The following is a 27572-nucleotide window of genomic DNA, read 5'->3' as shown; positions in this document are numbered from 1 at the left end:
ACTGGGACAGTGTGATTTACACTCGATTATATACAGGACTGGGACAGTGTGTTTTACACTAGATTATATACAGGACTGGGTCAGTGTATTTTACACTAGATTATATACAGGACTGGGACAGTGTGTTTTACACTAGATTATATACAGGACTGGGTCAGTGTGTTTTACACTCGATTATATACAGGACTGGGACAGTGTGTGACGTTGGACAGTACCAGTGTCGTGTGAATTTCTGCCCTGAGCCAATATTATTCCTCAACCAACATCACTGAAACAGATTATCTGGTCATTTATCACATCGCTGATTGTGGGATCTTGCTGTGCGCAGATTGGCTGCCCCGTTTCCTACATTACAACAGTGACTACACTTGAAAAGCACTTCATTGGCTGTAAAGCGCTTTGGGACGTCCCGAGGTCATGAAAGGCGCGATAGAAATACAAGATCCTTCCTTCTTTGAGAGACTGGGTCTGCTTGCCGAGGGCAGTAATGGAACCTGTGACTTTGACTGGAGGACGCCGGACTGACTGAGCGAGTTGGGAGGTTGGCGGGGGGGTGGGGGTTGCAGGGCACGGCTGGGGGGTCTCTGATAAAATGGAGAAAAATTGAGAGTTAATCAAAGAAGGGTTTTTAACTGGTGGAGAGTGTTCCTGAACCATGAGTGAGCAGGGTCTGTTTACCCACACACTCACATCTGTCCTGCTCCTCATGATACCCAGGCAGAGCTGGGCAAGCAAAAGGCCAAGACATGTACTTTTTAATAAATCTAACCTTTAGTTCTCATGACCCCACGATGCTGCTAATTTAAACTCGGTTTCGATGGGTGTGTGCAGCTGGTGAGAGACTCTCAGCACCAACACTGGAACAAGGCGAGACAGAACTGCGATATCACAGCACATTTCAATCAGGGAACTCAGGGACACAGCTTCCCAGACCTGCTTTGGAAACCATCGGTCGTTAAGGCAAAGCATCCTCATCAGCATTTCAACACGTGGCTCCCTCTCGAACTGCACCTTTGAAGGCTGCGGTTTTAACCCAAAAAAACTAAGAGAATTTGCTGTTTCGGAAAAAAAAAATCGGCTTTTGCTTTTACAATTGAAGAGGAGGAAGAAAATGTAGAAGGTTCTAATCTCTCCCACAATTAAAGGATGCGTGTCTGCGTGCACACGTGTGTGCGTGTTGGAGAGCGTGAGTTGTCGTGGTAACATGGTTATCACATGTCTTCCATTCTACACTGATGGAGAAATGTCATCCATGTAATCACAGCACCCCCATCTGTACGTCCTCTGTCCCCATGGCCTTTTACCTTCCTCTGCACTTCTCCTTCAGCTGGCCATGTGTTTGCTTCTCCTGGTCAGGCACTGCCTCGGCTAGCTCACCCAGCGTTCGCACTGTCATGAAAGCTGTCGGCTTTCTGTTATATTTATAAATGACTTGGATGAAGGAATAGAGAGCCGTGTATCTCAGTTTGCTGACGACACTAAGTTAGGAGGCAGTAAACAGTGTAGATGGGAGCAGGAAGTTTCAAAGGGCCATCGATAGATTAAGCGAATGGGCAAAACTGTGAGAGATGGAGTTCTGTGTGGGAAAGTGTGAGGTCATCCAGTTTGGGCCTAAGAAAGATAAATCAAAGTATTTTCTAAATGGTGAGAAGCTCGGAACTGTGGAGGAGCAGAGAGATTTAGGGGTCCAGGTACAGAAATCACTAAAAGCCAGTTCAGTTCTGGGCACCGCACCTCAGGAAGGATATATTGGCCTTGGAGGGGGGGCAGCGCAGATTCACCAGAATGATACCGAGGATAAAAGGGTTAAATTACGAGGACAGGTTGCACAGACTGGGCTTGTATTCCCTCGAGTTTAGAAGATTAAGGGGTGATCTAATCGAGGTGTTTAAGATGATTAAAGGATTTGATAGGGTCGATAGAGAGAAACTATTTCCTCTGGTGGGGGGAGTCCAGAACAAGGGGGCAGAACCTTAAAATTAGAGCCAGGCTGTTCAGGGGTGATGTCAGGAAGCATTTCTTCACACAAAGGGGGGTGGGAATCTGGAACTCTCTCCCCCAAAAAGCTGTTGAGGCTGGGGGTCAATTGGAAATTTTAAGACTGAGATTGATAACATTTTATAAGGCAAGGATATTAAGGGTTTCAGAACCAAGGAGGGTAAATGGAGTTAAGATACAGATCAGCCTTAATCTAATTGAATGGCGGAACAGGCTCGAGGGGCTGAATGGCCTCCTCCTGTTCCCATGTTAATGTCAGTCAATTACAAACTAGAAAAGACTGCAGGCCTTAAACACAGGTGGGGTGCAACTGCCAATCATACGAGCACTCCAGGTCAGAGGAACTTACTGAACACTCACAGAATTACACCAATATCAATATACCTCCCTCCTCAAACACCCCAACAAGTCCAAAAGTTACATTGAGAACTTGCCCGATAATGGATGCAGCCTATTCTGGCCTACAACAGGACCTGGGCAGCATCCTGGTTTGGGCTGACGATGCCAGGAAACATCTGTGATACACAAGTACCAGGGAATGACCATCTCCAACAAGACTCAGCCCGACCTTCTCCCCCTCACCTTCAATAGGCCCATCATCACCGAGTCCCCCCACCATCCACATCTAGCAGGCCACCATTGACCAGAAACTTAACTGGACCAGCCATGATCGGTATTTACGGTTGAGAAAGGCATGGATGTTAGGGAACTTGGGGAAATAAATAGTGATGTCTTGAGGAGTGTACATATTACAGAGAGGGAGGTGCTGGAAGTCTTAACGCGCATCAAGGTAGATAAATCTCCGGGACCTGATGAAATGTATCCCAGGACGTTATGGGAGGTTGGGGAGGAAATTGCGGGTCCCCTAGCAGAGATATTTGAATCATCGACAGCAACAGGTGAGGTGCCTGAAGATTGGAGGGTAGCAAATGTTGTGCCTTTGTTTAAGAAGGGCGGCAGGGAAAAGCCTGGGAACTACAGACCGGTGAGCCTGACATCTGTAGTGGGTAAGTTGTTAGAGGGTATTCTGAGAGACAAGATCTACAGGCATTTGGAGAGGCAGGGACTGATTAGGAACAGTCAGCATGGTTTTGTGAGAGGAAAATCATGTCTCACGAATTTGATGGCGTTTTTTGAAGGGGTAACCAAGAAGATAGATGAGGGCTGTGCAGTAGACGTGGTCGACATGGACTTTAGCAAAGCCTTTGACAAGGTACCGCATGGTAGGTTGTTACATAAGGTTAAATCTCACGGGATCCAAGGTGAGGTAGCCAATTGGATACAAAATTGGATTGACAACAGAAGACAGAGGGTGGTTGTGGAGGGTTGTGTTTCAAACTGGAGGCCTGTGACCAGCGGTGTGCCTCAGGGTTCGGTGCTGGGTCCGCTGTTATTTGTTATTTATATTAATGATTTGGATGAGAATTTAGGAGGCATGGTTAGTAAGTTTGCAGATGACACCAAGATTGGTGGCATTGTGGACAGTGAAGAAGGTTATCTAGGATTGCAACGGGATCTTGATAAATTGGGCCAGTGGGCCGATGAATGGCAGATGGAGTTTAATTTAGATAAATGTGAGGTGATGCATTTTGGTAGATCGAATCGGGCCAGGACCTACTCCGTTAATGGTAGGGCGTTGGGGAGAGTTATAGAACAAAGAGATCTAGGAGTACAGGTTCATAGCTCCTTGAAAGTGGAGTCACTGGTGGATAGGGTGGTGAAGAAGGCATTCAGCATGCTTGGTTTCATTGGTCAGAACATTGAATACAGGAGTTGGGATGTCTTGTTGAAGTTGTACAAGTCATTAGTTAGGCCACACTTGGAATACTGTGTACAGTTCTGGTCACCCTATTATAGAAAGGATATTATTAAACTAGAAAGAGTGCAGAAAAGATTTACTAGGATGCTACCGGGACTTGATGGTTTGACTTATAGGGAGAGGTTGGATAGACTGAGACTTTTTTCCCTGGAGAGTAGGAGGTTTAGGGGTGATCTTATCGAAGTCTATAAAATAATGAGAGGCATAGATAAGGTAGATAGTCAAAATCTTTTCCCAAAGGTAGGGGAGTCTATAACGAGGGGGCATAGATTTAAGGTGAGAGGGGAGAGATACAAAAGGGTCCAGAGGGGCAATTTTTTCACTCAAAGGGTGGTGAGTGTCTGGAACGAGCTACCAGAGGCAGTAGTAGAGGTGGGTACAATTTTGTCTTTTAAAAAGCATTTGGACAGTTACATGGGGAAGATGGGTATCGAGGGATATGGGCCAAGTGCAGGCAATTGGGACTAGCTTAGTGGTATAAACTGGGCGACATGGACATGTTGGGCCGATGGGCCTGTTTCCTTCCGTGTTGTAAACTTCTATGATTCTATGATTCTATGATTAACAACACCGGGACTACAAGAGCAGGTCAGAGGCTGGGTATTCTGTGGCGAGTGACTCACCTCCTGACTCCCCAAAGCCTTTCCACCATCTACAAGGCACAAGTCAGGAGTGTGATGGAATACTCTCCACTTGCCTGGATGAGTGCAGCTCCAACAACACTCAAGAAACTCGACACCATCCAGGACAAAGCAGTCTGCTCAATTGGCACCCCATCCACCACCTTAAATACTTACTCCCTTCACCACAGTGGCTGCAGTGTGTACCATCCACAGGATGCACTGCAGTAACTCGCCAAGGCTTCTTCGACAGCACCTCCCAAACCCATGACCTCTACCACCCAGAAGGACAAGAGCAGCAGGCACATGGGAACAACACCACCTCCAAAATGGGTGCCGCATTTCCCACATTACATCAGTGACTGCAGTTTCAAAAGTATTTCATTGCCTGTAAAGAGCTTTGGGACATACTGAGGTGATGAAAGTTCTTTCTTTCTTCTTTGATTCCCCACCAGAGGAAATAGTTTCTCTCTATCGACCCTATCAAATCCCTTTATCATTTTAAACACCTCGATTAGATCACCCCTTAATCTTCTAAACTCGAGGGACTACAAGCCCAGTCTATGCAACCTGTCCTCGTAATTTAACCCTTTTATCCCCGGTATCATTCTGGTGAATCTGCGCTGCCCCCCCTCCAAGGCCAATCTCTCCTTCCTGAGGTGCGGTGCCCAGAACTGAACCCAGTCTCCAGATCGGGTTTGACCAGAGCTCTGTATAACTGGAGCATCACTGCCTCCCCTTTATATTCCAGCCCCCTCGAGATAAAGGCCAACATCCCATCACCCTTTTTAATTATTTTATGTACCTGTCCACTGGCTTTTAGCTAAATCTCTCTGCTCCTCCAGTTCCGAGCCTCTCACCATTTAGAAAATACTTTGATTTATCTTTCTTCGGCCCAAACTGGATGACCTCACACTTTCCCACACTGAACTCCATCTCTCACAGTTTTGCCCATTCACTTAATCTATCGATGGCCCTTTGAAACTTCCTGCTCCCATCTACACTGTTTACTGCCTCCTAACTTAGTGTCGTCAGCAAACTGAGATACACGGCTCTCTATTCCTTCATCCAAGTCATTTATAAATATAGTGAAAAGCTGAGGCCCCAGTTCAGATCCCTGGGGGACACCACTAGTCACATCCTGCCAATTGGAGTCCATACCCATTATCCCAACTCTCTGTCTCCTGTCTCCGAACCAATTCCCTGTCCAAGCCAATAAATTGCCTCCAATTCCATGCTCTCTCATTTTTATTAACAATCTCCTTTATGGAACTTTGTCCAATACCGTCTGGAAATCCAGATAAAGAACATCCCGAGACACTCCCGAATCTCTCGTGTTCATTACCACCTCAAATAATTCAACAGGATTCGTTAGACATGATTTATCCGTTACAAATCCATGCTGGCTCTCTCTGATCAGCTTATACCACTGCCTCAGTGTTAGCTCCTGTACATTGTACAGTACACAGTGGGTAAAAGGGAACGATTCACTCCCGTCTGGTACTGTACGGCCCGTGTGTGTCTCAGTGTCAGCTCCTGTACATTGTACAGTACACAGCAGGTAAAAGGGAACGATTCACTCCCGTCTGGTACTGTACGGCCCGTGTGTGTCTCAGTGTCAGCTCCTGTACATTGTACAGTACACAGTGGGTAAAAGGGAACGATTCACTCCTGTCTGGTACTGTACGGCCCGTGTGTGTCTCAGTGTCAGCTCCTGTACATTGTACAGTACACAGTGGGTAAAAGGGAACGAATCACTCCTGTCTGGTACTGTATGGCCCGTGTGTGTCTCAGTGTCAGCTCCTGTACATGTACAGTACACAGTGGGTAAAAGGGGAACGATTCACTCCTGTCTGGGACTGTACGGCCCGTGTGTGTCTCAGTGTCAGCTCCTGTACATTGTACAGTACACAGTGGGTAAAATGGGAACGATTCACTCCTGTCTGGGACTGTACGGCCCGTGTGTGTCTCAGTGTCAGCTCCTGTACATTGTACAGTACACAGTGGGTAAAAGGGGAACGATTCACTCCTGTCTGGGACTGTACGGCCGATGGGTGTCTCAGTGTCAGCTCCTGAGTGTATTTACTATATCAGATAGTAAAACAATTACGGAAGTGCTTATCAGCTCCCATGTGACATACATTAGTTTTAATGCTGTGTCTAGTGTAGAAAATCGCCAAAACACGCAGATTCCGTTTTATCTCTTTGGTTCTGTTATGCATTCAGATGATTTTATTACAAACGAACAACTTTATTTGCAAGCGCCTTTTGCAGCTCACTCATTCTTCCAAGTGCAAACACGCGTGTGTGTGTGTGTCAGCCCTGGCTCAGTGCAAACACGCGTGTGTGTGTGTGTCAGCCCTGGCTCAGTGCAAACACGCGTGTGTGTGTGTCAACCCTGGCTCAGTGCAAACACGCGCGTGTGTGTGTGCCAGCCCTGGCTCAGTGCAAACACGCGTGTGTGTGTGTGTGTCAGCCCTGGCTCAGTGCAAACACGCGTGTGTGTGTGTGTCAGCCCTGGCTCAGTGCAAACACGCGTGTGTGTGTGTCAGCCCTGGCTCAGTGCAAACACGCGTGTGTGTGTGTCAGCCCTGGCTCAGTGCAAACACGCATGTGTGTGTGTCAGCCCTGGCTCGGTGGGTAGCACTCACAGCTCTGAATCACAAGGTTGTGGGTTTGAGCCTCACTCCAGGGACTGGAGCACAAATTCCAGGCTGACGCTCCAGTGCAGTACTGAGGGAGTGCTGCACAGTCAGAGGTGCCGTCTTTTGTATGAGCTGTTAAACTGAGGCCCCGTCTTCCCTCTCAGGTGGACGTAAAAGATTTCACGGTCCTACTTTGAAGAAGAGCGGGGGAGTTCTCCCCGGTGTCGTGGCCAATATTTATCTCTCACCAACATCACTGAAACAGATTATCTGGCCATTATCACATTGCTGTTTGTGGGATCTTGCTGTGCGCAAATTGGCTGCCGCTATTCCTACATTACAACAGTGACTACACTTCCAAAAGTACTTCAATGGCCGTAAAGCGCTTTGGGACGTCCTGAGGTGGTGAAAAGCGCGATAGAAAGGCAAGTCTTTTTATCGAACCATACAAACATGCAGTTCATCTCTCAGCCTGGGCACTAGTTGGCTGTACTCTCGGGGTTAATGTGGGCGATGTTCTGAGCACGGACTGGCAGTGGGAACCTGTGCCAGTGTCCAATAGGTGAGCTCGCCCTGGCACTCACTGTGCTTCAACTCTGTCCTCCAATGAAATCCATGCTTCTGGCCATGTGACTCCCAAGTATTTTGATCAGAGTGTCAACTGACACCACTGCGGCAACCAATGAGTTGGAGGGAGGACTTGGGACAGACAGTGTATTTTACAGAGAACAAAGCAAACAAAGTCTACTTGCAGAGTCCATTTAAAAAGAGTCTCTACAAACTGCAGCAAACGGAACCCAAGACCGAAACTACAGCATCTTCTCCCGATAAAAGCAAGGATATTCCTCCAGCAAAATGCAGTGAGTGGAGGACAGGTACAGAGTACAAATTATGTGCGTTAAATCAATCCCAGTCTCCAGGCGTGATTGATGGGGGAATTACCCAATCATCTCCATTCTGGCCGGGAATAGTGGGGTCACCAAATGCAGTACCATGTGTTACACTGGCAGTGATCTGTTACTGCACTAATACCACACACCTCAATCCGGCCACCATTAGGTAGAACGAAGGTGCATTTTGGTAACATGATTGTATTACAGGCTCATAATCTGCTTCCATAATGTCCCATTTATTTTTGAATAAGAAATCCCACCTTGGAGTGCATGTCCACAGATCCCTGAAAGTAGCAGGACAGGTAGATAAGGTGGTTAAAAAGGCATACGGGATACTTTCCTTTATTAGCCGAGGCACAGAGTACAAGAGCAGGGATGTTATGCTGGAACTGTATAAAACACTAGTGAGGCCACAGCTAGAGTACTGTGTACAGTTCTGGTCACCACATTACAGGAAAGATGTGATTGCACTAGAGAGGGTACAGAGGAGATTTACAAGGATGTTGCCAGGGCTGGAGAATTTTAGCTATGAGGAAAGATCGGATAGGCTGGGGTTGTTTTCTTTGGAACAGAGGAGGCTGAGGGGAGATTTAATTGAGGTGTATAAAATTATGAGGGGCCGAGATAGAGTGGATAGGGAGGACCTATTTCCCTTAGCAGAGGGGTCAGTGACCAGGGGGCATGGATTTAAAGTAATTGGTGGAAGGATTAGAGGGGAGCTGAGGAGAAATGTTTTCACCCAGAGGGTGGTGGGGGTCTGGAACTCACTACCTGAGAGGGTGGGAGAGGCAGAAACCCTCAACTCATTTAAAAAGTACCTGGATGTGCACCTGAAGTGCTGAAACCCACAGGGCTACGGACCAAGTGCGGGAAAGTGGGATTAGGCTGGGTGGCTCCTTCTCGACCGGTACGGACATGATGGGACGAATGACCTCCTTCTGTGTTGTAACTTTCTATGATTCTCTGTCACTCCCCCCCTCAGCTCAAGGCGCTGATTTCTGCGACACATTCGAAGGTCACGAACACACACCATCCAATACACAAGGGTGTGAGTGACGTGACTAGTGAACAACGGCAGGATGGAAAAATCATCTTCTCGGTAGTTCAATGGGGAATTATCGACCTAGGACTGGCAGTGAGCCACAGAGAGCAGGAAGGTTCCCAGAGTCCACCTCCCCCTAGGCTGAGCTGCCAGATCTCATCCAATGTGGTACTGAGTCCACACAGAGTACAGGCTCCACACACTGACTCTCACTGGGATAATAGATCCACACACACTGACTCTCACTGGGGTACAGTTCCACAGACACTGACTCTCACTGGGGTACAGTTCCACACACACTGACTCTCACTGGGGTACAGTTCCACACACACTGACTCTCACTGGGGTACAGTTCCACAGACACTGAGTCTCACTGGGGTACAGTTCCACAGGCACCGACTCTCACTGGGGTACAGTTCCACAGGCACTGACTCTCACTGGGGTACAGTTCCACAGGCACTGACTCTCACTGGGGTACAGTTCCACAGGCACTGACTCTCACTGGGGTACAGTTCCACACGCACTGACTCTCACTGGGGTACAGTTCCACACACACTGACTCTCACTGGGGTACAGTTCCACAGACACTGACTCTCACTGGGGTACAGTTCCACAGACACTGACTCTCACTGGGGTACAGTTCCACACACACTGACTCTCACTGGGGTACAGTTCCACACACACTGACTCTCACTGGGGGACAGTTCCACAGACACTGACTCTCACTGGGGTACAGTTCCACACACACTGACTCTCACTGGTGTACAGTTCCACAGACACTGACTCTCACTGGGGTACAGTTCCACAGACACTGACTCTCACTGGGGTACAGTTCCACACACACTGACTCTCACTGGTGTACAGTTCCACAGACACTGACTCTCACTGGGGTACAGTTCCACACACACTGACTCTCACTGGGGTACAGTTCCACACACACTGACTCTCACTGGTGTACAGTTCCACAGACACTGACTCTCACTGGGGTGCAGTTCCACAGACACTGACTCTCACTGGGGTACAGTTCCACAGACACCGACTCTCACTGGGGTACAGTTCCACAGACACTGACTCTCACTGGGGTACAGTTCCACACACACTGACTCTCACTGGTGTACAGTTCCACACACACTGACTCTCACTGGGGTACAGTTCCACAGACACTGACTCTCACTGGGGTACAGTTCCACAGACACTGACTCTCACTGGGGTACAGTTCCACAGGCACTGACTCTCACTGGGGTACAGTTCCACACACTGACTCTCACTGGGGTACAGTTCCACACACACTGACTCTCACTGGGGTACAGTTCCACACACACTGACTCTCACTGGGGTATAGTTCCACACACACTGACTCTCACTGGGGTACAGTTCCACTGACACTGACTCTCACTGGGATACAGTTCCACAGACACTGACTCTCACTGGGGTACAGTTCCACTGACACTGACTCTCACTGGGGTACAGTTCCACAGACACTGACTCTCACTGGGGTACAGTTCCACAGACACTGACTCTCACTGGGGTACAGTTCCACACACACTGATCACAATCAGTGAACCGTCACCTCCGAGTCGCTCTCATTGTTTCGAAGCTGCTCAGGGGGATCACACGACCCTCGTTCCCTCTTTCCCCACATTGTCCAAAACTCCCCCAGATGTCCCCCCGCCATGTTCATGGTCCTACCTCTTTTCCGTTCCTGGTGAAGAAGAGGCTGGCTGCCTTTTGGGGGTCTTGCCCGGTGCTGTCCTCCCGGGAGCCACAGCCGATCCTGTCTCCGCTGTGACATTTTGGGGCCACCTGCTGTCCAACTCCACGGCCACTGTACAACCTAGAGCACAGGACAGGACCATCAGAGAGCTTCCCACCGCTCCACATCAAATCAGGCCCCACTCCCTCTCACCTCATTGACACCCACAGGCCTGAACGGCTCTCCCGCACGCCCTGAAAAGGAAGAGAGAAAGAACTTGCACCTTTCACCAGCTCAGGACGTCCCAAAGTACTTTACAGCCAATGAAGTACTTTTGAAGTGTAGTCACTGTTGTAATGTAGGAAACACGGCAGCCAAATTGCGCACAGCAAGATCCCACAAACAGCAACGTGATAAATGACCAGATCATCTGTTTTTTTTAGTGATGTTGGTTGAGGGATAACAGGATATGGGGGAGAACTCCCCTGCTCTTCTTCCAAATAGTGGCCGTGGGATCTTTTATGTTCACCTGACAGGGCAGACGGGGCCTCAGTTTAACGCTTCAACTGAAAGACGGCACCTCCAACAGTGCAACGCTCCCTCAGTACTGACCCTCCGACAGTGCAGCGCTCCCTCAGTACTGACCCTCCGACAGTGCAGCGCTCCCTCAGTACTGACCCTCCAACAGTGCAGCGCTCCCTCAGTACTGACCCTCCGACAGTGCAACGCTCCCTCAGTACTGACCCTCCGACAGTGCAGCGCTCCCTCAGTACTGACCCTCCGACAGTGCAGCACTCCCTCAGTACTGACCCTCCAACAGTGCAGCGCTCCCTCAGTACTGACCCTCTGACAGTGCAGCGCTCCCTCATTACTGACCCTCCGACAGTGCGGCGCTCCCTCAGTACTGACCCTCCGACAGTGCGGCACTCCCTCAGTACTGACCCTCCGACAGTGCGGCGCTTCCTCAGTACTGACCCTCCGACAGTGCAGCGCTCCCTCAGTATTGACCCTCCGACAGTGCGGCGCTCCCTCAGTACTGACCCTCCGACAGTGCGGCGCTTCCTCAGTACTGACCCTCCGACAGTGCAGCGCTCCCTCAGTACTGACCCTCCGACAGTGCGGCGCTCTCTCAGTACTGACCCTCCGACAGTGCGGCGCTCCCTCAGTACTGACCCTCCGACAGTGCGGCGCTCCCTCAGTACTGCACTGGGAGTGTCAGCCTGGATTATGTGCTCACGTGTCTGGAATGAGAATCAAACCTATGGCAATTTTCTGGTGAATATTTATCCCTCAACTAATATCACTAAAAGAACTGATTATCTGGTCATTGTCTCATTTGCTGTTTGTGGGATCTTGCTGTGCGCAAATTGGCTGCCATGATTACTACATTACAACAGTGACTGCACTTCAGAAGTAGTTCATTGGTCGTAAAGCCCTTTGGGACGTCCTGAGATGGGGAAAGGCACTACAGAAATGCCAGTCCTTTCTTGCGTGTTTGGCTCCCAACGCCCTCAAGGCAAGAAGGGATGGGCCATAAATAGCAGCCTTGCAACATCCCCAAAAACAAATTCAATCAATAATTATTGGGAAGATATTATAGATTACCAAACAAAGGAAACTGAGGACAAAATTTGTAGACAGATTCAAGGCGTCTGTTTTAACAATGGAATTATATTTGTGTACAGTTGAATTGGCCTGAAGTCGAGCAGGATGGGAATATGTTTGTGATGAGAAAAGGTGAGGTTTCTGCTGTGTGTTCAGGACTGGTTTCTTACTCAATATGTTGTTACTGTAACAAGGAAGTCGACCAGAAAAAAATAGGAACAAGTAACTGGTAAATTGAACTGTGGGTAGGCAGTCGAGACCAAATATACGCGAAATGGAAAGAGAGGAAATCAGGAACATTCCAGTGAGGAAATAATGGGCCAGAATTTACTCTCAAATTAATGGTGAGACTAACAGCGATTACCGCTATTTATCCACAAATCACACAGCAACTTCAGGCGAGGGCAGAGGCGCAGTGAAACGCCAAGATCTGTAAGTTTCTGTCCGAGATGTGCTGCTCACCCCGTCAGACTCACGAGAAAGGCATCTCGCGGTCTGCTCACCAGTTAAACACATTGAACGGCGTGAAGTTCCTGTTTTGGGCGGTTGATATGAACGAAACTCGCCACTGAAAGTCAGGCCGTGTCCTTTTCAGTCTAAGTACCTTTTAACGGCGTGGTAAGTCTTAATTACTGCCAAACAACCTCTCTGGCCCAGAGAATTAACCTTTACAAGTGTGGAGTCTCATTCCCATAGATTTTAATTGTTGTTGGAGATTTTTTTTAAATGTGAATAACCTTTTCTTTCTGTCTCTTTTCTCTCTCCGTCTTAATCCAATCGTTCTCTCCCTTACTGTCCCTGATTTGACATTGAATTCACTATTCCAGCTTACACTTCCTGGTTCAGTCTCTGCACTGGTATTAACCATTCCTCAATCTGATTGGTTAAGGAGATACCCAGTTGCTTGTCCTGTTCACACAGGTCCCAGATGCCCTGTAGAGAGCACCGCGCTGACTGGCTGTCCCGCTGACAGTAACTTGCCGTGTAAAACCTCACGGAAAGTCTATGGGCAAGGACAAGACGAATGAACAGAGGGTGCAGTTCATTCACCGTTTACAGTAAATTCTGGGCCAAAAGCTGAGGATCGATCGGGAGAGCAGGTTAGAATTGAAACTAAATAGAAGCATTTAGCGTTTGAAGGGCAGGTAATATTAAAAAAACCTGGGAAAATATAAAACATTCAGAACAAAAAAAAGGGTGTTCCCCAGGGGTCAGTATTAGGAGCACTGCTCTTTTTGATATATATTAATGACCTGGACTTGGGTATAGAGGGGATAATTTCAACGTTTGCAAATAACACAAAACTCGGAAATGTAGTAAACAATGTGGAGGATAGTAACAGACTTCAGGAGGACAGAGACAGACTGGTGAAATGGGCAGACACATGGCAGATGGAATTTAACACAGAGAAGTGTGAAGTGATACATTTTGGTAGGAAGAATGAGGAGAGGCAAAATAAACTAAATGGTACAATTTTAAAGGGGGTGCAGGAACAGAGAGACCTGGGGGTGTATGTACACAAATCGCTGAAGGTGGCAGGACAGGTTGAGAAGGCTGTTAAAAAAACAGATAGGATCCTGGGCTTTATTAATAGAGGCACAGAGTACAAAAGCAAGGAAGTTATGCTAAATCTTTATAAAACACTGCTTCAGCCACAACTGGAGAGGGTGCAGAAGAGATTTACTAGAATGGTTCCAGGGATGAGGGACTTCAGTTATGTGGAGAGACTGGAGAAGCTGGGATTGTTCTCCTTAGAACAGAGAAGGTTAAGGGGAGATTTGATCGAGGTGTTCAAAATCATGAACAGTTTTGACAGAGTAAATAAGGAGAAACTGTTTCCAGTGACAGGAGGGTCGGTAACCAGAGGACACAGATTTAAGGTGATCGGCAAAAGAACCAGAGGGGAGATGAGGAAACATTTTTTATTCAGCGAGTTGTGATGATCTGGAATGCGCTGCCTGAAAGGGCGGTGGAAGCAGATTCAATAATAACTTTCAAAAGGGAATTGGATAAATACTTGAAGGGAAAAAAATTACAGGGCTCTGGGGAAAGAGCAGGGGGAGTGGGACTAATTGGATAGCTCTTCCAAAGAGCCGGCACAGGCACGATGGGCCGAATGGCCTCCTTCTGCGCAATCATTACTGTGATAGTATGAGCCACATAAAGAGGTATTAGGTCAGGCGACCAAAAGCTTGGTCAATGAGGTAGGTTTTAAGGAGGGTCTTAAAGGAGGAGAGAGAGGGGGAGAAACATAGAAAATAGGAGCAGGAGTAGGCCATTCGAGCCTTCGAACCTGCTCCACCATCCAATATGATCATGGCTGATCCTCTAACTCAATACCATATTCCCACTCTCTCCCCATACCCCTTGAAACCTTTTGTGTCCAGAAATCCATCGAGTTCCTTCTTAAATATATTCAGTGACTTGGCCTCCACAGCCTTCTGTGGCAGAGAATTCCACAGGTTCACCACCCTCTGACTGAAGAAATTTCTCCTCGTAAAAAGTTAAAAACAGTGGATGTCCAAAGGGACTTCGGGGTTCAGGTACATCGATCATTGAAGTGTCATGAACAGGTGCAGAAAATAATCAAGAAGGCTAATGGAATGTTGGCCTTTATATCTAGAGGACTGGAGTACAAGGGGGCAGAAGTTATGCTGCAGCTATACAAAACCCTGGTTAGACCGCACCTGGAGCACTGTGAGCAGTTCTGGGCACCGCACCTTCGGAAGGACATATTGGCCTTGGAGGGAGTGCAGCGTAGGTTTACTAGAATGATTCCCGGACTTCAAGGGTTAAGTTACAAGGAGAGATTACACAAATTGGGGTTGTATTCTCTGGAGTTTCAAAGGTTAAGGGGTGATCTGATTGAAGTTTATAAGATATTAAGGGGAACAGATAGGGTGGATAGAGAGAAACTATTTCCGCTGGTTGGGGATTCTAGGAGTAGGGGGCACAGTCTAAAAATTAGAGCCAGACCTTTCAGGAGCGAGATTAGAAAACATTTCTACACACAAAGGGTGGTAGAAGTTTGGAACTCTCTTCCGCAAACAGCAATTGATACTAGCTCAATTGGTAAATTTAAATCTGAGATAGATAGCTTTTTGGCACCCAAAGGTATTAAGGGATATGGGCCAAAGGCAGGTATATGGAGTTAGATCACAGATCAGCCATGATCTTATCAAATGACGGAGCAGGCACAAGGGGCTGAATGGCCTACTCCTGTTCCAATGTTCCTATGTTCCTCATCTCAGTCCTAAATGTTCTACCCCGTATCCTGAGACTATGACCCCTCGTTCTGGACCCCCCCAGCCAGGGGAAACATCCTCCCTGCATCCAGTCTGTCTAGCCCTGTCAGAATTTTACATATTTCAATGAGATCCCCTCTCATTCTTCTAAACTCGAGTGAATACAGGCCGAGTCGACCCAATCTCTCCTCATACAACAGTCCTCCCATCCCAGGAATCAGTCTGGTGAACCTTCGCTGCACTCCCTCTATGGCAAGTATATCCTTTCTTAGGTAAGGAGACCAAAACTGCACACAATACTCCGGGCATGGTCTCACCAAAGCCCTGTATAACTGCAGTAAGACATCCTTGCTCCTGTACTCAAATCCTCTTGCAATGAAGGCCAACATACCATTTGCCTTCCTAACTGCTTGCTGCACCTGCGTGTTAGCTTTCAGTGACTGGTGTACAAGGACACCCAGGTCCCTTTGTACATCAACATTTCCCAATCTAGCACCGTTTAAATAATACTCTGCCTTTCTGTTTTTCCTTCCGAAGTGGATAACTTCACATTTATCCACGTTACACTGCATCTGCCATGTATTTGCCCACTCACTCAACTTGTCTAAATCGCCTTGAAGCCTCTTTGCATCCTCCTCACAACTCACAACCCCACCTAATTTTGTGTCGTCAGCAAACTTGGAAATATTACATTTGGTTCCCTCATCCAAATCATTGATATGTATTGTGAATAGCTGGAAACCAAGTGGAGAGGTTTAGGGAGGCAATTCCAGAGCTGAAGGCACGGCCGCCAATGGTGGAGCGAAGGAAATCGGGGATGGACAAGAGGCCAGAGTTGGAGGAGTGCAGAGATCTCGGAGCGTTGTTGGGCTGGAGGAGGGTGCAGAGATAGGGAGGGGCGAGGGATTTAAAAACACGGATGAGAATTTTAAAATTGAGGCAATGCAAATTGGAGCCAATGTTGGTCAGTGAGCACAGGGGGTGATGGGTGAACGAGACTGGGTGCGAGTTAGGATACGGACAGCAGAGTTTCGGATGAGCTGAAGTTTACGGAGGGTGGAAGATGGGTGAGAGCATTGGAATGATCGAGTCTAGTGGTTACAAAGGCATGGACGAGGGTTTCAGCAGCAGATGGGCTGAGGCAGGGGCGGAGACGGGCGCTGTTATGGAGGTGGAAGTCGGCGGTCTTGGTGATGGAATGGATATGTGGTTGGAAGCTCATCTCAGGGTCAAATAGGACGCCAAGGGATGAGGTCCTGCAGGCAGATTTTAAGGAGCTCGGAAAGAGATTAAGAAGCAGGACCTCAAAGGTAGTAATCTCCGGATTACTCCCGGTGCCACCCGCGAGTGAGCATAGAAATAGGAGGATAGAGCAGATGAATGTGTATCTGGAGAGATGGTGCAGGAGGGAGGGCTTTAGATTCCTGGGGCATTGGGACCACTTCTGGGGGAGGTGGGACCTGTACAGGCCGGACGGGTTGCACCTAAATGAAGCTGGGACCAAAATCCTCGCAGGGAGGTTCGCTAATGCTGTGGGGGAGGTAAAAACTAATTTTGCGGGGGATGGGCACCAGGATGTAGCATTGGAAAGGAGAAACAAGGGGTGCAAAGGATCGGGGTCGGGGGGGAGTTAGCACCAGAGCAAGTAATAGTACAGTATTAGGTGGGATCAGACTAAGAGAGAGTACAAGAAAGTCTAAAACGGGTTTGCAGTTCATGTGTGTAAACGCATTAGTGTGGTAAACAAGGTTGGTGAGCTGCAGGCGCAAATAGCCACATGGGAATATGATGTTGTGGCGATAACGGAGACCTGGCTCAAAAAAGGGCAGGATTGGGTACTAAATATTCCTGGATACAAGGTGTTCAGGAAAGATAGGGAAGGGAAGAAAGGAGGGAGGTGGCAGTATTGATGAAGGAGAATATTACAGTGCTGGAGAGAGAGGATGTCCTGGAGGGGTCAAGGACAGAATCTATTTGGTTAGAGTTAAGAAACAATAGAGGTGCCATTACACTACTGGGTGTATTCTACAGGCCACCAACTAGTGGGAAGGAGATAGAGGAGCAAATTTACAGGGAAATTACAGAGAGGTGCAAAAGCCATAGAGTAGTGATAACTGGGGACTTCAACTATCCTAATATAGACTGGGATAACAATAATAATATAAGGGGCACAGAGGGGGAGGAATTTCTGAAGTGTGTTCAGGAGAACTTTCTTGATCAGTGTGTTTCCGGCCCAATGAGGAAGGAGGCATTGCTGGACTTGGTTCTAGGGAATGAGGTGGGCCAAGTGGAGCAAGTGTCAGTGGGGGAACATTTAGGGAACAGCGATCATAATATCATGAGGTTTAGATTAGCTAAAAAAGGACACGGACCACTCTAAAGTAAAAATACTCAATTGGTGGAGGGCAAATTTAAATGGGATGAGAACAGATCTGGCCCGGGTAAATTGGAATCAAAGATTGGCAGGCAAAACTGTAATCGAACAGTGGGCGGCCCTTAAGGAGGAGATGGTTCGGGTACAGTCTAGGGACATTCCCACTAGGGGAAAGGAAGGGCAAATAAAGCCAGAGCTCCCTGGATGACAAAAGAGATAGAGAGTAAGATGGAACAGAAAAAAGGGGCATATGACAGATGTTATACATGGCCTTGGTGAGACCACACCTGGAGTATTGTGAGCAGTTTTGGTCTCCTTACCAAAGAAAGGATATACTTGCCATAGAGGGAGTGCAGTGAAGGTTCACCAGACTGATTCCTGGGATGCCAGGACTGTCATATGAGGAGAGATTGGGTCGACTCGGCCTGTATTCACTCGAGTTTAGAAGAATGAGAGGGGATCTCTTTGAAACATATAAAATTCTGACAGGGCTAGACAGACTGGATGCAGGGAGGATGTTTCCCCTGGCTGGGGGGTCTAGAACGAGGGGTCACAGTCTCAGGATACGGGGTAGGACATTTAGGACTGAGATGAGGAGAAATTTCTTCACTCAGAGGGTGGTGAACCTGTGGAATTCTCTACCACAGAAGGCAGTGGAGGCCAAGTCACTGAATATATTTAAGAAGGAGCTAGATAGATTTCTAGACACAAAAGGCATCAAGGGATATGGGGAGAGAGCGGGAATATGGCATTGAGATAGAGGATCAGCCATGATCATATTGAACAGCGGAACAGGCTCAAAAGGCCGAATGGCCTACCCCTGCTCCTATTTTCTATGTTTCTATGTCAGGTTGATAACACAAATGAGAAGCAGGCAGGATATAGAAAGTTCAGAGGGGAAGTGAAAAAGGAATAAGAGGGGCAAAGAGAGAAGATGAGAATAGACTGGCGACCAACATAAAAGGGAATCCAAAAGTCTTCTACAGGCATGTAAACAGTAAACGGGTAGTAAGAGGAGGGACCAAAAAGGAGATCTACTTATGGAGGCAGAAGGGATGGCTGAGGTACTAAATTAGTTTTTTAAAAATTCGTTCATGGGATGTGGGCGTCGCTGGCGAGGCCGGCATTTATTGCCCATCCGTAATTGCCCTCGAGAAGGTGGTGGTGAGCCGCCTTCTTGAACCGCTGCAGTCCGTGTGGTGAAGGTTCTCCCACAGTGCTGTTAGGAAGGGAGTTCCAGGATTTTGACCCAGCGACGATGAAGGAACGGCGATATATTTCCAAGTCGGGATGGTGTGTGACTTGGAGGGGAATGTGCAGGTGGTGTTGTTCCTATGTGCCTGCTGCTCTTGTCCTTCTAGGTGGTAGAGGTCGTGGGTTTGGGAGGTGCTGTCAAAGAAGCCTTGGCGAGTTGCTGCAGTACATCCTGTGGATGGTACACACTGCAGCCACAGTGCGCTGGTGGTGAAGGGAGTGAATGTTTAGGGTGGTGTATGGGGTGCCAATCAAACAGGCTGCTTTGTCCTGGATAGTGTCGAGCTTCTTGAGTGTTGTTAGAGCTGCACTCATCCAGGTAAGCAGAGAGTATTCCATCACACTCCTGACTTGTACCTTGTAGATGGTGGAAAGGCTTTGGGGAGTCAGGAGGTGAGTCACTTGCTGCAGAATACCCAGCCTCTGACCTGCTCTTGTGGCCATGGCTGGTCCAGTTAAGTTTCTGGTCAATGGTAACACCCAGGATGTTGATGGTGGGGGATTCGGCAATGGTAATGCCGTTGAATGTCAAGGGGAGGTGGTTAGACTCTCTCTTGTTGGAGATGGTCATTGCCTGGCACTTGTCTGGCGCGAATGTTACTTGCCACTTATGAGCCCAAGCCTGGATGTTGTCCAGGTCTTGCTGCATGCGGGCACGGACTGCTTCATTATCTGAGGGGTTGTGAATGGAACTGAACACTGTGCAGTCATCAGTGAACATCCCCATTTCTGATCTTATGATGGAGGGAAGGTCATTGCAAAGGAAGCAGCTGAAGATGGTTGGGCCTAGGACACTGCCCTGAGGAACTCCTGCAGCAATGTCCTGGGGCTCAGATGATTGGCCTCCAACAACCACTACCATCTTCCTTTGTACTAGGTATGACTCCAGCCACTGGAGAGTTTTCCCCTGATTCCCATTGACTTCAATTTTACCAGGGCTTCTTGGTGCCACACTCGGTCAAATGCTGCCTTGATGTCAAGGGCAGTCACTCTCACCTCACCTCTGGAATTCAGCTCTTTTGTCCATTTTTGGACCAAGGCTGTAATGAGGTCTGGAGCTGAGTGGTCCTGGCGGAACCCAAACTGAGCATTGGTGAGCAGGTTATTGGTGAGTAAGTGCCGCTTGATAGCACTGTCAACGACACCTTCCATCACTTTGCTGATGATTGAGAGTAGACTGATGGGGTGGTAATTGGTCGGATTGGATTTGTCCTGCTTTTTGTGGACAGGACATACCTGGGCAATTTTCCACATTGTCGGGTAGATGCCAGTGTTGTAGCTGTACTGGAACAGTTTGGCTAGAGGCGCGGCTAGTTCTGGAGCACAAGTCTTCAGCACTACAGCTGGGATGTTGTCGGGGCCCATAGCCTTTGTTGTATCCAGTGCATTCAGTCGTTTCTTGATATCACATGGAGTGAACCGAATTGTCTGAAGACTGGCTTCTGTGATGGTGGGGATATCAGGAGGAGGCTGAGATGGATCATCCACTCGGTACTTCTGGCTGAAGATGGTTGCAAACCCTTCAGCCTTGTCTTTTGCACTCACATGCTGGACTCCACCATCATTGAGGATGGGGATGTTTACAGAGCCTCCTCCTCCCGTTAGTTGTTAGCACTTTGCATCAGTCTTTACCAAGGAAGAAGATGCTGCCAGAGTCTCAGTAAAGGCTGATACAGTTGAGATACTGGATGGGCTAAAAATTGATAAAGAAGAGGTACTTGAAAGGTTAGCTGTACTTAAAGTAGATAAGTCACCCGGTCCGGATGGGATGCATCCGAGGTTACTGAGGGAAGTAAGGGTGGAAATTGCGGAGGTACTGGCCATAATCTTCCAAACATCTGTAGATACGGGGGTGGTGCCAGAGGACTGGAGAATTGCAAATGTTACACCCTTGGTCAATAAAAGGGTGTAAGGATAAACCCAGCAACTATAGGCCAATCAGTTTAACCTCAGTGATGCGGAAACTTTTAGAAATGATAATCCGGGACAGAATTAACAGTCACTTGGACGAGGGTGGATTGATTAGGGAAAGTCAGCACGGATTTGTTAAAGACAAATCGTGTTTAACTAAACCTGATAGAGTTTATTCATGAGGTAACAGTGAGGGTAGATGAGGGCAATGCACTTGATGTGATGTTTTTGGAGTTTCAAAAGGCGTTTGATAAAGTGCCGCATGGTAGGCTTATCATTAAGATTGCGGCCCATGGAATAAAGGGGGCAGTAGCAACATGGATACAGAATTGGCTAAATGACAGGAAACAGAGAGTAGTGGTGAACGGTTGTTTTTTGGACTGGAGGGAGGTGTACAGTGGTGTTCCCCAGGGGTCAGTGCTGGGACCACTGCTTTTCTTGATATATAATAATGACTTGGACTTGGGTGTACAGGGCACAATTTCAAAATTCGCAGATGACACAAAACTTGGAAGGGTAGTGAACAGTGAGGAGGATAGTGATAGACTTCAAGAGGCTATAGACAGGCTGGTGGAATGGGCAGACATGTGGCAGATGAAATTTAATGCAGAAAAATGCAAAGTGATACATTTCGGTAGGAAGAACGAGGAGAGGCAATGTAAACTAGAGGGTACAATGCTAAAAGGGGTACAGGAACAGAGAGATCTGGGGGTATATGTGCACAAATCGTTGAAGGTGGCAGGGTAGGTTGAGAAAGTGGTTAAAAAAGCATAAGGGATCCTGGGCTTTATAAATTCATCTGACGAAGGAGATAATCTCCGAAAGCTTGTGATTTTAAAATAAATTTGTTGGACTATAACCTGGTGTTGTAAGATTCCTTACATTTATAAATAGAGGCATAGAGTACAAAAGCAAGGAAGTCATGATGAACCTTTATAAAACACTGGTTGGACCACAACTGGAGTATTGTGTCCAGTTCTGGGCACCGGACTTCAGGCAAGATGTGAAGGCCTTAGACAGGGTGCAGAAGAGATTTACTAGAATGATTCCAGGGATGAGGGACTTTAGTTACGTGGATAGACTGGAGAAGCTGGGGTTGTTCTCCTTGGAACAGAGAAGGTTGCGAGGAGATTTGATGGAGGTATTCAAAATCATGAAGGGTCCAGACAGAGTGGATAGAGAGAAACTGTTCCCATTGGCGGAAGGGTCAAGAACCAGAGGACATAGATTTAAGGTGATTGGCAAAAGAACCAAAGGTGACATGAGGAAAAACTTTTTTACACAGCGAGTGGTGAGGATCTGGAATGCACTGCCCGAGGGGGTGGTGGAGGCAGATTCAATCATGGCCTTCAAAAGGGAACTGGATAAGTACTTGAAAGGAAAAAATTTGCAGGGCTACGGGGAAAGGGCGGGGGAGTGGGACTAGCTGGATTGCTCTTAATAGAGCCGGCGCGGACTTGATGGGCTGAATGGACTCTTTCCGTGCTGTAACCATTCGATGATTCTCTGAAATGTTGTAAACAGTCTGACTTTGAAATCGGAAAGGTTGTCGTGAAAACCCAACTCAAATTCAAAACTAGGCTTCCCGCCAAGCCGGAAAACTAGGAAACCTGGTCCTCAAATGTCAACAGCATCTGGTGTGGTCGGAGAAAAGGGCTTTCCCTCAAGGGGCAAGATACCTGCCCGGTCGAAATTCGGCCCTCGCTGTCTACATATATCTCAACGTCCAAAGTTTGCTTAGCACATAATAAACTGGCACCAGAGGAACGATCGATCAATGGCTCAGTGGTAAAGGCATTGCACATTGTGTAATAGAGCTCCTTGAGCCTGTTACCTAGGAACAGGAGGAGGCCATTCAGCCCCTCCAGACTGTTACATAGGAACAGGAGGAGGCCATTCAGCCCCTCCAGACTGTTACATAGGAACAGGAGGAGGCCATTCAGCCCCTCCAGTCTGTAACATAGGAACAGGAGGAGGGCATTGAGCCCCTCTAGCCTGTTACATAGGAACAGGAGGAGGCCATTCAGCCCCTCTAGCCTGTTACATAGGAACAGGAGGAGGCCATTCAGCCCCTCCAGTCTGTAACATAGGAACAGGAGGAGGCCATTCAGCCCCTCTAGCCTGTTACATAGGAACAGGAGGAGGCCACTCAGCCCATTCAATCGGATCATGGCTGATCTGTACCTCAACTCCATTGACCTGCCTTTGCTCCGTATCCCTCGATACCGTAAACTAACAATCTACTTTGAGCTGAAGTAGTATCAGCTCAAAGAGACAAAAGAGAAGCAAGAAATAGACTCAGGCCTTCCCTAGGCCTCGGGAGAGAGCAATCGGAGAGATGAGAAACAGCCATCGCTCCCTGACTGATCAAATCCCAACAGCTGTAGGTGCAGGATCTGTGTGTTCCCATGGACCTGTCACTCCACCTTCCCACTCACCGTGATTTCACTGTTTTCACAGTGGTCTTTGTCTGAAATGAAACGAATGTGAAAGATACAGGCAGCAGTGAAGCTGGCCTCAGTCCGCAGGCTGTCTCCGTCCGTCTGATCAACCAGCTCCTTCTGTAGCAGCCGGCCAAGGAGCACGGTCTGTACTGGTCCACAAGCCAAATCAGCAGTGTGAGGGCCAAACTATTGCTAACCAGACTCACTCCAACCGCACCAGCTGGGAGTGATTGGAATAACTCCACTCTCACTCGTTCGAGACGCCAACATTTCACTTTCGGACCTTCCAGTTCTTTGTATTTTCATTCACACAAACTCCATTGAGCTGCACTGAGGAGATTATACTGTGAACACAGTGCCCGAACTTTACTCTGTGTTTAACCCGTCCTGTACCAGCTCAGGGCTGTTAGATGGCACAGTGTAGTCTGGAACAGCACGGGTTAGATACAGAGTAAAGCTCCCTCTACACTGTCCCATCAAACACTCCCAGGGCAGGTACAGCACGGGTTAGATACAGAGTAAAGCTCCCTCTACACTGTCCCATCAAACACTCCCAGGGCAGGTACAGCACGGGTTAGATACAGAGTAAAGCTCCCTCTACACTGTCCCATCAAACACTCCCAGGGCAGGTACAGGGTTAGATACAGAGTAAAGCTCCCTCTACACTGTCCCATCAAACACTCCCAGGGCAGGTACAGGGCTAGATACAGAGTAAAGCTCCCTCTACACTGTCCCATCAAACACTCCCAGGGCAGGTACAGCACGGGTTAGATACAGAGTAAAGCTCCCTCTACACTGTCCCATCAAACACTCCCAGGGCAGGTACAGCACGGGTTAGATACAGAGTAAAGCTCCCTCTACACTGTCCCATCAAACACTCCCAGGGCAGGTACAGCACGGGTTAGATACAGAGTAAAGCTCCCTCTACACTGTCCCATCAAACACTCCCCGGGGCAGGTACAGTGCGGGTTGTGGGGTAGGGGGTGAGTCAGTAACGATCTCAGGACGTCCCAAAGCACTTTACAGCCAATGAAGTGTCGTCACTGTTGGAATGTAGGAAACGTGGCAGCTAATTTGCGCACAGCAAGATCCCACAAACAGCAATGAGATGATGACCAGGGAGGGGTGAGGCCATGGAGGGATTTGAACACGAGGATGATAATTTTAAAATCGAGGCATTCCCGGACCGGGAGCCGATGTGGGTCAGCGAGCACAGTGGGTGATGGGAGAACAGGAGTTGGTGCGAGTTAGGATACGGGCAGCAGAGTTTTGGATGAGCTCAAGTTTATCGAGGGTGGAAGATGGGAGGCCGGCCAGGAGAGCAGGTATGTAACAGGTAGTGCAGTTAGCTATAATGAGTTTTCAATCAAATACACACCCCAGGTACTGAGTTTAATACATAGAGAATGGAGTCACAGATCATTGCACTTGCTTTCTTTCATCTCTCTTATCTGCAGCACAAAATCTATTTGAAAGACATTCAAAGCAGAGTTGGATACTGGGCTAGGAAAGTTGGAATACCAGAGGTACAAGCCCTGGCTTTCTGATGTGTTCTTTTGTTTCTTGTGTTTGTGTTGGCCAATCTCTTGCTTGCTTTTAATTTGCAGATGGAAGATTTTCCAAGATATGAAGCGTTTCATTATAAGCTGCAGCCAAGCGTACCATCAGGAGAGGCCAAACCACACCTCGTGCAAAGGGTCAGTAGGTGGGACTAGGCCAGTCAACATTGGAATGTTTGCCTTCCAGTGAGCAAGTGAGTGGGCAAGAAGGTGGCAGATGGAGTATAATGTGGGGAAATGTGAGGTTATTCACTTTGGTAGGAAGAACAGAAAAACAGAATATTGTTTAAATGGTGAGAAACTATTAAATGTTGGTGTTCAGGTGGATTTGGGTGTCCTTGTACAAGAAACTCAGAAAGTTAGCATGCTGGTAAAGCAACAATAAGAAAGGCAAATGGGATGTTGGCCTTTATTGGAAGGGGGTTGAGAACAAGAGTAAGGAAGTCTTGCTGCAATTGTACAGGGCTTTGGTGAGACCTCACCTGGAGTACTGTGTCCAGTTTTGGTCTCCTTATCTAAGGAAGGATATACTTGCCTTAGAGGCGGTGGAACCAAGGTTCACTAGATTGATTCCTGGGATGAGAGTGTTGTCCTATGAGGAGAGGTTGAGCAGAAGGGGCCAATACCCTCTGGAGTTTAGAAGAGAGAGGTGGTCTCATTGAAACATATAAGATTCTGAGAGAGTTTGACAGGGTAGATGCTGAGAGGTTGTTTCCCCTGGCTTGAGAGTCTAGAACTAGGGGTCATAGTCTCAGGATAAGGGGTCGGCCATTTAGGGCCGAGATGAGGAAAAATTTCTTCACTCAGAAGGTTGTGAATATTTGGAATTCTCTCCCCCAGAGGGATGTGAATGTTCAGTCGTTGAATATATTCAAGGCTGAGATCATAAGAACATAAGAAATAGGAGCAGGAGTAGGCCATCTGGCCCTAAGAGCCTGCTCCGTCATTCAATCAGATCAGGGCTGATTTTGACCTCAACTCCACTTTCCCGCCCGATCCCCATATCCCTTGATTCCCCCTAGAGTCCAGAAAGTCTCATATGGCAGCCTGGTCAAAAAAGTAAAAGCCCATGGGATCCAAGGGAGAGTGGCAAGCTGGATCCAAAATTGGCTCAGTGGCAGGAAGCAAAGGGTAATGGTCGACGGGTGTTTTTGGGACTGGAAGGCTGTTTCCAGTGGGGTTCCGCAGGGCTCAGTACTCGGTCCCTTGCTTTTTGTGGTATATATTAATGACTTGGACTTAAATTTGGGTGGCATGATTAAGAAGGTTGCAGATAATACAAAAATTGGCCGTGTGGTTGATAGTGAGGAGGAAAGCTGTAGACTGCAGGAAGATATCAATGGACTGGTCAGGTGGGCAGAAAAGTGGCAAATGGAGTTCAATCCAGAGAAGTGTGAGGCAATGCATTTGTGGAGGGCAAACAAGGCAAGGGAATAAATGGGAGGATACTGAGAGGTGTAGAGGAACAGAGGGACCTTGGAGTGCATGTCCACAGATCCCTGAAGGGAGCAGGACAGGTAGATAAGGTGGTTAAGAAGGCATACGGGATACTTTCCTTTATTAGCCAAGGCATAGAATATAAGAGCAGGGAGGTTATGCTAGAACTGTATAAAACATTAGTTAGGCCACAGCTTGAGTACTGTGTACAGTTCTGGTCACCACATTACAGGAAAGATGTGATTGCACTAGAGAGGGTACAGAGGAGATTTACGAGGATGTTGCCAGGACTGGAGAATTTTAGCTGTGAGGAAAGATTGGATAGGCTGGGGTTGTTTTCCTTGGAACAGAGGAGGCTGAGGGGAGATTTAATTGAGGTGTATAAATTATGAGGGGCCCAGATAGAGTGGATAGGGAGGACCTATTTACCTTAGCAGAGGGGTCAGTGACCAGGGGGCATAGATTTAAAGTGATTGGTAGAAGGATTAGAGGGGAGCAGAGGAGAATTTTTTCACCCAGAGGGTGGTGGGGGTCTGGAACTCACTGCCTGAGAGGGTGGGAGAGGCAGAAACCCTCAACTCATTTAAAAAGTACCTGGATGTGCACCTGAAGTGCCGAAGCCCACAGGGCTACGGACCAAGTGCGGGAAAGTGGGATTAGGCTGGGTGGCTCATTTTCGGCTGGTGCGGACACGATGGGCCGAATGGCCTCCTTCTGAGCCATAAATTTTTCATGATTCTATGATTCTATCCGTATATCTCAGTCTTGAATATATTCAATGACTCAGCATCCACAGCCCTCTGGGGTAGGGAATTCCAAAGAATCACAATCCTCTGAGTGAAGAAATTCCTCCTCATCTCAGTCCTAAATGGCTGACCCCTTATCCTGAGACTATGCCCCCTAGTTCTAGACTCTCCAGCCAGGGGAAACAGCCTCTCAGCATCTACCCTGTCAAGTCCCCTCAGAATCTTATATGTTTCACTGAGATCATCTCTCATTCTTCTAAACTCCAGAGAGTATAGGCCCATTCTAC

The 27572-nt window shown here is 48.0% G+C and overlaps 1 protein-coding gene across 1 annotated transcript in view; it reads right to left on the bottom strand.

Annotated features, from left to right (window-relative positions):
* The window catches only part of LOC137323436 (SPRY domain-containing protein 3-like), a 708978-nt gene that overhangs the window by 431708 nt on the left and 249698 nt on the right, over positions 1 to 27572 (bottom strand). Inside the window, exon 5 of the mRNA XM_067986908.1 lies at positions 10707 to 10851. Coding sequence (XP_067843009.1) covers positions 10707 to 10851 — 145 coding nt within the window. The remainder of the gene's footprint in view (positions 1 to 10706; positions 10852 to 27572) is intronic.

The sequence above is a fragment of the Heptranchias perlo genome, chromosome 7 (assembly GCF_035084215.1).
Source record: "Heptranchias perlo isolate sHepPer1 chromosome 7, sHepPer1.hap1, whole genome shotgun sequence".
In the NCBI taxonomy this organism is placed as follows: Eukaryota; Metazoa; Chordata; class Chondrichthyes; order Hexanchiformes; family Hexanchidae; genus Heptranchias; species Heptranchias perlo.
The sequence above is the reverse complement of the archived record's forward strand: the minus strand, read 5'-3'. Positions and strand labels throughout refer to the sequence as shown.